Genomic DNA, 13,748 nt, shown 5'->3' on the forward strand with positions numbered 1-13,748 from the left:
CTCTCAACATTAATTTTCCGTGATGTACTTTCTTCTTTGATATTTAAGATATTAAAAATTTCTAGTGTATGGTAGTATGTGATATTTTAGTTTCTGAATTTGCAAAGATTGAATGATTAGTATGTAAGCGTTGCTGGGTCCTTTTTATGACTTCTCTTTTATTTTTCATATACTTATTTTATCATTCTTTTTCGTTTAAATAACAGTAATGGAATTTTGTATGAAAAAATCCCAACAGGGCGCCTGGGTGGCTCAGTTGGTTGAGCGACTGCCTTCGGCTCAGGTCATGATCCTGGAGTCCCTGGATCGAGTCCCGCATCGGGCTCCCTGTTCGGCGGGGAGTCTGCTTCTCCCTCTGACCCTCTTCCCTCTCATGCTCTGTCTCTCATTCTCTCTGTCTCAAATAAATAAAAATAAAAATCTTTAAAAAAAAAAAAAGAAAAAATCCCAACAGAAGGGGCAAATAGACAAGTATCAAGGAATTTAAAATGTTAGTGAATGTGTTGAGACAACAGCTCAGTGTTGGGGCTGGTAGAGTTGTCAGTGCCTCATATAGAACTTCTCCCTCTTTAAGAAGTTATTGTTATTCAATGTGAATTTCATAAATGAAAACCAGCTACCCCATCTGAATTGTCCAAATTCAGTTTTGTTACCTGGCCTGCTTATTGTCAGTACTCTTTCCCTTCTGGCTGGCTGGCTTTCTTCCTTTCTTTCCTTTCTTCTCTTTCTTTTTTTTTCTTCCCTCCCTCCCTCCCTCTCTTCTTTCCTTCCTTCCTTTCTTATGATTACCTTTAGTACAAAGGGTTCCCTTATACCCCCCCAGACTCTTTTTCCCCTTTTATTAACATCTTAGATTACTATGGTACATTTGTCACTACTAATGAATCTTATCATTAATTCTTATCTTTCAGGTTTTCAGAAGTAAAATCCAAAATTGCAAGTAAGTTTTTAATAGTATTTAAATAGTATTTAAAAGTATTTAAAATAGTATTAGTTTTTAATAGATGATAAAAATACTTATGTAAAAGAAAAAAAATAGTAAAAGGAGAGATAGTGGGAACAATGTCATCCTCCCACCCCATCCCTGAGTTTGATTCCTCTTCCTTGAAACAGTCATTACCAGTTTCTTGGGTATTCTTCTAGAGTATGCTCTGGATATATAAGCATAGGACATAAATCACACATATATATACACACACCCACATCTATATCTATATGTATCTATATCTATATATAGAGAGAATTTAGTTCTACTCTCCCCAGTTATTTTAAAATAATTGGCTAGCATATACCATGTGTTTTTAATTTAATGATACATCTTGGAGATTGTTTTATATCCATACATGTATTTCTAAAATAGGTTCTTTTTCTTAAAAGCCAAGCTCATATGAGCATTTTGGTACCTATATGACTCCTTACATGATTAGTTTTATTCTTTCCAATCTTTGGATTATATTTTAAATAGGTCAGTCTAGGTCTCTGGAAAAGCCACTATATTTGCAGGCCCCCATGGTAACCTGAGTCACGTTTGGGATGCCACTGCATAGAAAGTTCAAAGAGCCACCTGTTTTCCCAGAAGTGTTATCATAATGACATAGATAGTTGGACTTCCTGGCACTGTTTTTGATTACTATAGATTAGTCTAAAGTCAGGTTTTCATTCAGAACATTAGTAGCCTCAATAATGTAGTGAATCAGACACCATATATTATCTTAAGGTGAGATTTGGTGTTGAATCCACCATTGTTCATGGTAAAGACATCTGATCTCTAGTAAGGAGTTTTATAGTCCCCTTCACCCTTTCTGTAGCTTTAGGTTTAAGATTTTTTCCTATCTCTTACTATCAGAAATGACATCTAGAGGTTTATCCAAGTCATCTGCTTTTTTAAGTAACAGTGGTAAATGGTAATCAGACCACGGGGGTTCAGCTGTTTACTGGTTGGGAAGATTTTCTTGTCTTGAAAATATAGATTTATATATCATAGTATATTATAAGGGCTAGATTCATTGCCTGTAATCTAATATTGTATTTGTAAGTCTTTAAAAAGAAAGCTAGATCCATAGTCATTATATTTGTAAATAATTCATATGTTTGTAAATAACTTGGATACCTTGAATGTCTCATTGTAGATGAATGACTTTCTTTTTATGTTTAGGTAAATATCATGATTTAGAATGCCAACTGATTCAGGAGTTTACTAGTGCTCAAAGGAGAGGTGAAATCTCCAGAATGAGAGAAGTAGCAGCAGTTTTGCTTCATTTTAAGGTAAATAGTAATAAAAATGAAGTTTAGTTTTCAATATTGTAGAGATTATGTAAATTCTATATAGGATAGTCTCTGATTTTATTATAGTTGTGTGACTATCACAGTAATAATTTTTATTGTTTTGAACAATTTGAATATACATTTCACATCTACATAAATGTTAAATTTTAGGTATTTAATATTTTATATTCAATAATATTAATATTTTATCAGTTAATTTTTATATAGGTTGACATAGAAAAATCATACTATCTTCTTGTTTTTTAAATTATTTTTTCAGTCAAACATGTTACGAAATAGGTCATAAGCAAGAAGATTTAGCCTTAAATATCTGGTAGGATGTAGGAACGAGAGAGTAGATGGAATGTAACTAGTAAAAGATTTAAATTAAATTCAGAGGATCTCAGGTGGTAATACAAAGGAATATTGTCTTCTGGGAATTTGAATTAGGGAAAGAATCCCTGTATGGCATTGTATTTCTACAAAGAAGGTACTTAAAGAAATAGGGTTTGCTTAGTTTCAGACCACGATGCTATGAAACCAAAGTCAACCACAAGAAAACAAATACATGGAAGGTAAAGAACATCCTACTAAAGAATGAATGGGTCAACCAGGAAATTGAAGAATTAAAAAAATACATGGAAGCAAATGAAAATGAAAACATGACAGTCCAAAACCTTTGGGATGCAGCAAAAGTGGTCCTAGGAGGGAAGTATATAGCTATACAGGCCTTCCTCAAGAAGCAAGAAAAGTCTCAAATACACAACCTAACTTTACACCTAAAGGAACTGAAAAAAGAACAGCAAATGAAGGCTAACTCCAACAGGAGAAGGGAAATAATAAGGATTAGAGCAGAAATAAATGATATAGAAGTAAAAAAAAAAAAAAACAGTAGAACAGATCAACAAAACTAGGAGCTGGTTCTTTGAAAGAATTAACAAAATTGATAAACCCCTAGCCAGACTTATCAAAAAGAAAAGAGAAAGGACCCAAATAAATAAAATCATGAATGAACGAGGAGAGATCACAACGAAAAAACGATAGAAATACAATTGTAAGAGAATATTATGAGCTATTATATGCCAACAAATTTGGCAATCTGGAAGAAATGGATAAATTCCTGGAAACATATAAACTACTAAAACTAAAACATGAAGAAACTGAAAACCTGAATAGACCCATAAACAGCAAAGAAATTGAATCCGTAGTTAAAAATCTCCCAACAAATGAGTCCAGGGCCAGATGGCTTCCAGGATAATTCTCCAACATTTAAAGAAGAATAAATAGCTATTCTTCTGAAACTGTTCCAAAAAATAAAAATGGAAGGAAAACTTCCAAACCTATTCTGTGAGGCCAGCATTACCTTGATCCCAAAACCAGACAAAGACCCCCACTAAAAAGGAGAATTACAGACCAATATCCCTGGTGAATGTGGATGTAGAAATTCTCAACAAGAATGATACTAGCTAATAGAATACAATAGTCCATTATAAGGATTATTCACCACCACCAAGTGGGATTTATTCCTGGGCTATAGGGGTGGTTCAATATCTGCAAATCAATCATTGTGATACACCACATTAATAAAAGAAAGGATAAGAGCCATATGATCTTCTCAATAGATGGAGAAAAAGCATTTGACAAAATACAGCATCTTTTCTTGACAAAACCCTCAAGAAAGTAGGAATAGATGGAACATACCTAAACATAATAAAGGCCATATATAAAAGACCCACAGCTACAATCATCCTCAATGGGGAAAAACTGAGAACTTCTCCCCTAAGGTCAGGAACACGACAGGGATGTGCACTTTCACCACTGCTGTTGAACATAGTACTAGAAGTCCTAGCCTCTGCAATCAGACAACAACAAAAAAAAGCATCCAAATCAGCAAGGAAGAAGTCAGGCTCACACTTCACAGATGACACGATACTCTGTAGAAAACCTGAAAAGACTCCTCCAAAAAACTGCTACAGCTGATACAGAAATACAGCAATGTCACAGGAAATAAAACTGCAAAGAAGTCTATTGCATTTCTATACACCAGTAATGAAGCAGCAAAAAGAGAAGTTAAGGAATCGATGCTATTTACAATTGCACCTAGAACCATAAGATACCTAGGAACAATCCAACCAAAGAGGTAAAAGATCTGTACTCTGAAAACTATAGAACACTTGTGAAAAAAATTGAGGAAGACACAAAGAAATGGAAAAACATTCTATGCTCATGGTTTGGAAGAATAAGCATTGTTAAAATGTCTGTACTACCCAAAGCAATCTGCACATTCAGTGCAATCCCTATCAAAATAACACCAGCATTTTTCACAGAGCTGGAACAAACAATCCTAAAATTTGTATGAAACCAGAAAAGACCCCAAATAGCCAAAGGAATGTTGAAAAAGAAAACCAAAGCTGGTGGCATCACAAGCTGTATTACAAAGCTGTCATCATCAAGACAGTCTGCTACTGACACAGAAACACATAGATCAGTGGAACAGAATAGAGAACCCAGAAATGGACCTACAACTCTGTGGTCAACTAATCTTTGACAAAACAGGAAAGAATATCCAGTGGAAAAAAGACAGTCTCTTCAACAAATGGTGTTGGGAAAATTGGACAGCCACATGCAGAAGAATGAAACTGGACCACTTTCTTACACCATACACAAAAAAATTCAAAATGGATGAAAGACCTAAATGTGAGACAGGAATCCATCAAAATCCTAGAGGAGAACACAGGCAGCAATCTCCTTGACCTCAGACGCAGCAACTTCTTATTAAATACGTCTCCAGAGGCAAGGGAAATAAAAACAAAAATGAACTATTGGGACGTCAAGATAAGCTTCTGCACAGCAAAGGAAACAGTCAACAAAACTAAAAGGCAATGAATGGAGGGCGCCTGGGTGGCTCAGTCGTTGAGCGTCTGCCTTCGGCTCAGGTCATGATCCCAGGGTCCTGGGATCGAGTCCCGCATCGGGCTCCCTGCTTGGCAGGAGGCCTGCTTCTCCCTCTCCCACTCCCCCTGCTTGTGTTCCTGCTCTCACTGTCTCTCTCTCTCTCTGTCAAATAAATAAACAAAATCTTAAAAAAAAAAAAAAAAAGGCAATGAATGGAATGGGAGAAGATATTTGCAAATGACATATCTTATAAAGGGCTAGTATCCAAAATCTGTAAAGAACTTACCAAACTCAACACCAAAAAAACCCCCCAAAAAATCCAGTCAAGAAATGGGCAGAAGACATGAACAGACATTTCTCCAGAGAAAACATACAAATGGCTAGGAGACACATGAAAAATGCTCCACATCACTGGGCATCAGGGAAATACAAATCAAAACCACAATGAGATACCGCTTCAAACCAGTTAGAATGGCTAAGATTAACAAGTCAGGAAACAACAGATGTTGGTGAGGATGTGGAGAAAGGGACACCGTTGGTGGGAATGCACACGGGTGCAGCCACTCTGGAAACGGTATGGAGGTTCCTCAGAAAGTTAAAAATAGAACTACCCTATGATTGAGCAATTGCACTACTAGGTATTTACCCAAAGAATACAAAAACACTGACTCAAAGGGGCACGTGCATCTCGAGGTTGATAGCAACAATGTCCACAATAGCCAAAATATGGAAAGAGCCCAGATGTCATCGACTGATGAATGGATCAAAGATGTGGTGTATGGTGTATATATACAATGGAGTATTATTCAGGCATCAAAAAGAATGAAACCTTGTCATTTGCAGTGATGTGGTTGGAACTAGAGTGTATTATGCTAAGCAAAATAAGTCAGGCAGAAAAAGACAAATACCATATGATTTCACTCATGTGGAATTTAAGGAACAAAACAGATGAACATAGGGGAAGGGAAGGAAAAATAAGATAAAAACAGAGGGAGGCAAACCGTAAGAAACTTTTTTTTTTAGATTTTATTTATTTGACAGAGAGCGCACAAGTGGAGAGCTGCAGAGGGAGAGGGAGAAGCAGGCTCCCCACTGAGCAGGGACCCCCAACATCGGGCTTGATCCCAGGACTCTGGGATTATGACTTGAGCTGAAGGCATATCCTTAACCGACTGACCCCCTAGACACCCCAAGTAACTCTTAAGTATAGGGATCAAACAGGGTTGCTGGAGGGGAGGGGGATGGGTTAATGGGCGATGGGCATTAAGGAGGGCACTTGTTGTAATGAGCACTGGGTGTTACATGCAAGTGATGAATCACTAAATTTCTACCACTGAAACCAGTAATATGATATATGTTAACTAATTTAAATAAAATCTAAAAGAAAAAAAGAACAAATACACACAAAAATATATATAAAAAACCTGTTTCTTTGTATTTGTATCTGAGTAGGGAAATAGAAGTTATTTTTTAGACTTTTCATTTAAGTAAAATATCTGCATGAGTATTAAGAATGGCTTTTAAGATGATTGTATACTTTGCATTGCTTACTTGTTTTTATGTATGATTTGTTAATACAAATCATTAAAGAGAGCTTAATATGACAAATTATTTTTTAAATATGTTCTGCTAAAATAGATTGAATTTTAAAAGTAAATTTCCAGAATGCCAGTTAAGTACAGCTCTATTCAGATTCTTGCAGGGGAACACAAATGCTTTGAATTCAAGAGAGTAAAGAAGGAAATACATACATGTGTATACATGTATATACATACGTATACTTATGTATGTATATATATATATAAGCCTTTTTTCAAGATTGTGAATCTGTGTGTGTGTGGGAGCATGCACACAAATACATGATTTAGAGTTGAAGGAGATGGCTAGGTGATCATAGGGCAAAATGACTGCACAGAAGTCATACCTCAGGGTTCTTCTTTCATTCTAAAGTCCTGCAAGGATATGAACCAGGTGATCAATTTCATAGAAAGCAACTGGGAGAAATACTATATTATTAGTTTTCTACTATTAATTTTATTTAAGTCCAATAACTATTACTATTGGTGATTCATTAGATATAGCTTTATATCTAATGAATATATATATATAGCTATGTCTGTGTCACATAGACATAGCTTTATTACATATAAGAACTTTTTTATTGAGATTATTACTGTTATAATTACTGTTGTTAAACCAGAACTGTGATGATGTATTTCTTTCTTCTTCGTAGGGTTATTCCCATTGTGTTGATGTTTATATAAAGCAGTGCCAGGAGGTAACATAATAGTATACTTTATTGGATTTTATTTTATTTTATGCTAATTTGTGTTTTTAAAACCATTTAAAAATTATATATTCACTATGTAAAATGCCTGTGTTTAGGGTGCTTACTTGAGAAATGATATATTTGAAGATGCAGAGATACTCTGCCAACGAGTGAACAAACAAGTTGGAGATATCTTTAGCAATCCAGAAACAGTACTGGCTAAACTTATTCAAAATGTATTTGAAGTCAAACTACAGGTAATTTTAAACTGACTAAATAGTTCTTAAGGCAATATGTGATTTTTTTCCTCTGTTTTAAAAGTTTCTTAAAAATTTAGTTTATTCATGTAATGCCCTTTGGGATAGTAATCTATTCAGTGAAGGGGAAAGGAATGACAGTATCATGCTTTTGTAAAAAATATTGTTCATCAAGAAAAAAGGTGCTAATCATAATCACTGAGTATCATCAGAGCACGTTTGAAATTTATTCCAGCAGCAATAGTAGTTATAACAGGTTGTAGAGGGGAAACCTCAGATTTTTATTTTTATTGGGTCCTCACTTTGACCAATAGATGGCATTTGTGAAATTGGGTAAGAATTACAAGTGCAATCTATAGAATTTTTTATAATATGTACTAACATGAAAAGAAAAAACACAGTAATTTAATTTACAACCTTGACTCCCATAGCACTGTACATTAAAGCAACATTTCCTAAACTGTGTTTACTACCGGATTAAGCAACATTAAAGAAGTGTTTGTTTTTAAAACACAATTCAGGACTCTTAATATCCTTTAACAGCACTAATACGTATTGTGATTCTCTGAAAACAGGAGTCTAAAATTTTAGAGTAATGCCTGTTAATGTCTCAAGGGACACTAGGGTTACCCAGGCCACAGTTTGGGAAATGCTATTTCTTAAGGAATTGACTATATCAGTGTAGCCTCAGGTTTTGTTTTTTAAATGTACTTTATGAGGCAAGATAGGCCAGTTTCAAAAGAAATCTTGAAATTCTTAATACTTATTCCTAAGAGTGCTATAGATGAACAGGTAAATATGAGAAGCATTAAAAATTAAAAACCTGTGTTCTTATTTTTTTTATATTGGTATATTTTCTATGCATTGCCTTTTCCATTGTATTTTAATCAGAACAATTCAAGAATGTGGAATAATTTTAGAGAAAAATATATAATTTAATATTTACTTAATTGATAAAATGTTGACTTTTTTCTCAGAGTTTTGTGAAAGACCAGTTAGAAGAATGTAGGAAGTCTGATGCAGAGCAGTATCTCAAAAATCTCTATGATTTATATACAAGGTATGCTTTTAATTAGTAGAAAATAGGAAAATAGTAACATCTCAGATTTTCTTTCCTTTTTTTTTTTTTAATAGAAAATGAAGTATTTTTTTTTTTTTGAGTAATAGTTTGTAGATAGTAGTATACCTTTTAGCATTAAATGCTTGGTTATATAGACTACTGTTGTACAAAGAGCAGTATTCTTAGCATGTTAACTTAAGGAATTTGATATTATGCTGTATAGTCATGTACTTTAATGTAACTTTTTTTACGTTAAGACTCAAGAATTTTGTTTCTGGTTTTAATTGTAAGCTAGTTCACTATTCTTTAATTTTTTTCTCTAAGACATAGTATAATGACATTTATCTGGCAGTTAAAACTTTAGAAATTGAGAAAGTCACAAATTCTTAACAAATGACAGTTTCAGCCTTAAGTCTGATATAAAAATTTGCCTTGGGCTTTGTAAATACAAGTGTAACATTTGGAAATATCGTATCAGAAGCTGCTTAGGGAGTTTTTTTTCCCAGTCCTATTGTTGTTCATCAGTGACATCATTTTGAGAGGAGGGTTTTCAAAAGTAACCATAATCAGGAAGTCCATCCCAACAACATTTATTGTGAGCCTATCTTTAATAATGTGAAACAGAAAATTAGAGGAAAGTCCACATGGACAAAGACAAAAGAGAATGAACGGAAAGTAGATCTCTCAGTATTCTGACGTGGGTACCATGTCATGAATGGCATTAGAACATATTGAAGTCATTCTGCCACTGTTGCCATTTCTAGACTGGTTGGTTGCCTTGGTTTCTTCTCCTAAGTCATCCCTAGGAGATTATCCCTAGTCAGTTTTCTAAGCCACAATGTTGTTTGTAATATCCATTCTACTTTATATATAGCCCTATGCAGCTGCTCTCTGTATCCTAAGTGCCTTCCAAGGTTTAAGAAATGGTGGTTTAACATAAGTTATTAAAATCACATTGTAAAAATATATATTCCTTAGTATTGTCACTGTACCTAAAATATACATTAATTTTTTTCCCCCTTTTCCATGAAAAGAACCACAAACCTTTCCAGCAAGTTGATGGAGTTTAACTTAGGTACTGATAAACAGACTTTCTTGTCGAAGCTTATCAAATCCATTTTCATTTCCTATTTGGAGAACTATATTGAGGTGGAGACTGGATATTTGAAAAGCAGAAGTGCTATGATCCTACAGCGCTATTATGACTCAAAAAACCATCAAAAGAGATCCATTGGCACAGGAGGGTGAGTGTTTCTGTTAAATGTTGTAGTTAAAACTAAAGATTTTAAGACCTTTATTATATTTGGACAAAGTTGTCAAATATTGACAATGAATTTTCTGTGAAGAACTCATTTAACCCAGCTTATTTAGACCATTGATCAAATCCTGTCTCTTGAACCACATGTTGAAATGACCTAACATAATGTAATTAAAATGTAAAGCAGAATACCAGCACTATAAAGAGTTCTATAGTCTCCTTTTTTTTTTTCCCCCACACTGAGTAAATTATTCCAGGTTATTAACTAGGAAGCACATCATTTTTTGTTGTTACAGGTGTGGGAAAAAATAGCAAATAGTTTACAGTTTAGGTATCCTGAGCTTTTTAATACTTGGGCATAAAATTATTTAATTAATACCTTAAAACCTGTGATTATTCACATACTAGAAGAAAATGATTTGCTATAGGATTGGTGGCATCTGTTATCCAGATCTCAACTGTCTGGGACCAATTTGATTCTAGAATGAAGCAGAATGACTTATGCAGAGCCATATAATTAGAGTACAGAGTACACTCAAATCAGTTTCTTGTTTCCCAGTTTTTTATATACTAAATAGTGATCAGGGAGAGGTTATAATTAGGAATAAGAAGTGACATCTGAAAGGCAGCAGCAAGTAAGGGAAGAGAAAAACTAAAGAACAATCATGAGAATTAAAAAAAAAAATAGTTTGGGGTGTGTGGCTGGCTCAGTCAATGGAGTATGCAACTCTTGATGTCAGGATTGTAAGTTCAAGCCCCATGTTGGGGTAGAGATTAATTAAAAAAAATAAAATCTTTAAAGATTTTGTTTATTTGAGAGCAAGAGAATGAGAGAGAGCATGAGCAGGGAGAGGATCAGAGGGAGGAGGGAGAAGCAGGCTCCCCACTGAGCAGGTAGCCTGGTGCAGGACTTGATCCCGGGACTCTGAGATCATGACCTGAGCCAAAGGCAGATGCCTAACCAACTGAGCCACCCAGGCGCCCCAAAAATAAAATCTTTTTTTAAAAAAAAAGTTCATAGTGGTCTAGAGCTAGGTATTCTAGGAGCAAAAGAAATCCAACCTTCTAAACATACCACCATAAAGTAAATGTTCAAAGTAACCCTCAGTCATTAAGAAAAGCTAAATTATGTTTAATATATCTTGTTTAATAATGATAAAGAAATGTGCAATATGCTCAAATGGTTAGATATATTTAAAAAGCACTAAATTTTTAAAGTTTATTTTAAGCAGGATCATTTAGTTATATTAACTTATTTGGAATAGTCCACTTCATAAGGAAACCAAACAAGAAATTTTTGGCTATTGAGTCAGAATTATAGAGCTGAAAGAGACTTTAAAGGTCACAACTCCAAGTATACTCATTTTTCAGTTGAAAATCTTATGTTTAGAGATTAAAGCTTATTTCACTTTACAGAACTAATTATTGGAATTAGAACTTTTATGTCTGGCAATTAGTCCATTTTTCTCTGTTGATATATACAACTTAAGTTGAAGAGTACTTGAAATTGAAATCTGTGTATAGTAAAGTGTTCTCTTTTCATTTGTTTTTATGATGCATTAGTATTCAGGATTTGAAAGAGAGAATTAGACAACGTACCAACTTACCATTGGGGCCAAGTATCGATACTCATGGGGAAACTTTCCTATCTCAAGAAGTGGTGGTTAATCTTTTACAAGAAACCAAACAAGCCTTTGAAAGATGTCATAGGGTAAGAGTAGTTATAAATTTATTTTATTTATATGGTTGTGTTTTTTAATCTTTGCCTTGTTTATAGTAAGATATAAATCTGCTCTCTGGTTAGGAACAACTATTTTTTGTAATAAAAAATTATAGAGGTTTTGTTTTGGAGAACAGAATTATTTTAAAATTATTTAGAAGTGTATTTTAATATAATTTCAAAAGTTGAATATACCAAATTTTTCTTCTGTACAATATATTAAATCAAGATATGAAAGGGAGGTTTAGAGCCATCTCATAAAGAAATAGAGCATTAGGGAAAGAAGGATGTCTTAAGAACCGAGATATCAAAGGAAAAGTTGACTCCATTAAAATTTAGAATTTCTTTCCAACAAATGCACTTTAACAAAGGAAACAGCTAAATCACAGTCTGCAAGAAGGTATTTGTAACCAGTATTACTAGCAGAAGATTATGTAAAACAAATAATAGTGGCAAATAATTGTATAGCATATACTATGTTCCAAAGCACTTTAGGTATACATCAGCTCATTTAATCATTGTAACAATCTTGTGAGGTTTTTATTCCATTTTACAGATGAAGAAACTGAGATACATACTTCTTAAGCAGTGGAACTGAGAGTTGAGGCAGTCTTAATTTTTTTATTTGTATTGATATATATGTCTATTTTATATTGATAGACAGTAAATCAGTATAAATTATACATATAAATATAAATCAATAGAAAACAAAGACTAATAAACGCACATAGTGGGTTCTCAGTAAATAAAGAAACTATCATCTGACTCCATTATATGTGATAGCCAAGAGTGAGGTCTCTGGAGTCGGCCAGAGGTGGACTCAAAACCTGGCTCGACCACTAAACATGTAAACAAATACAGAAAATGTAAATTACCAATAAGATATTCAGTCTCACTAATAGGAAAATGAAACTTAAAATGGGAAAATACTGTCTCAGTCTGCAAAAATTAAGTCTGATGATAGTAAGGATGTGGAGCAATATAAATTTTCTTACACTACCAATGGAAGTAAAAATTGGTATAGTTACTTCGCATAGTAACTCGGAATTCATTAGAGAAACTCACAGGTCTACATGCCATGTCTAACATCATAGCAGCATTGTTTATCATGGTGAAAAATTAGAAGCAAATTAAGTGTGCCTCGAAAAGAGAATTGATAAATTGACATTGTTCATACACTAGAATACTGTACAACAATTTAAATGACTAGAGTATCAACATGTATCAACAAAAAAAATCTCAAAAATACAGTGTTGAGTGAAAAGAACAAAATGGGGAAAAGATATATTCAGTATAATGCCACTATATAAAGTTTTAAAAAGTAAAAGAATACCCTTATATTGTTTAGGGATATGCACAAGCATAAGCATGATAGATTCAGGGTAGTGTTTGCCATGAGGGAGGAGTACCTAAGGGACTTCATCCATATGTAGGACTCCCCTTCCCCCCCCAAAAAAGAAAAAAAATCTGAAGTACATTTGGAAAAAATGTTAAGATATGACACATCTGGGGGCACCTGGGTGGTTCAGTCGTTAAGCGTCTGCCTTCGGCTCAGGTCATGATCCCAGGGTCCTGGGATTGAGCCCCACATCGGGCTCCCTGCTCGGCGGGAAGCCTGCTTCTCCCTCTCCCACTGCCCCTGCTTGTGTTCCCTCTCTCGCTGTGTCTCTCTCGGTCAAATGGGTAAATAAAATCTTAAAAAAAAAAAAGATACGACATATGTGGGTGGGTGATGGGTATATTTGGTAAATTATTATCTCTAGTTTTCTGAATGCTGGAAATGTGTTAAAATATTTTTAAAGATCATTGAACCTGAAGCAGTCAACATTATGTTGTTTGAATCATAGTAACTAGCTCAGTGTCCTGACCTTTTGTCTGGAAAGTTACAAGATAGAAATTCAGTTGAAGTTCAGCACAATCTAATCCAAGAAACATGTGTTTACTTTGTACCACCTGCTATGTTAGGCACTGAGGATATAAAAATAAGACATATATATTACTTTTGAATAGTGTGGAGAAAGGAG

At 34.2% G+C, this 13,748-nt stretch overlaps 1 protein-coding gene across 2 annotated transcripts in view; it reads left to right on the forward strand.

Annotated features, from left to right (window-relative positions):
• Positions 1 to 13,748, forward strand: part of EXOC5 (exocyst complex component 5) — a 56,878-nt gene that overhangs the window by 27,046 nt on the left and 16,084 nt on the right. Inside the window, exons 6-12 of one of the 2 annotated variants that reach the window (XM_021701530.2) lie at positions 912 to 940; positions 2,156 to 2,265; positions 7,394 to 7,438; positions 7,546 to 7,686; positions 8,664 to 8,746; positions 9,781 to 9,990; positions 11,568 to 11,715. In XM_021701530.2, coding sequence (XP_021557205.1) covers positions 912 to 940; positions 2,156 to 2,265; positions 7,394 to 7,438; positions 7,546 to 7,686; positions 8,664 to 8,746; positions 9,781 to 9,990; positions 11,568 to 11,715 — 766 coding nt within the window. The remainder of the gene's footprint in view (positions 1 to 911; positions 941 to 2,155; positions 2,266 to 7,393; positions 7,439 to 7,545; positions 7,687 to 8,663; positions 8,747 to 9,780; positions 9,991 to 11,567; positions 11,716 to 13,748) is intronic. The other variant, XM_021701531.2, reaches the window with a different exon arrangement.

The sequence above is a fragment of the Neomonachus schauinslandi genome, chromosome 9 (assembly GCF_002201575.2).
Source record: "Neomonachus schauinslandi chromosome 9, ASM220157v2, whole genome shotgun sequence".
Classification (NCBI taxonomy): Eukaryota; Metazoa; Chordata; class Mammalia; order Carnivora; family Phocidae; genus Neomonachus; species Neomonachus schauinslandi.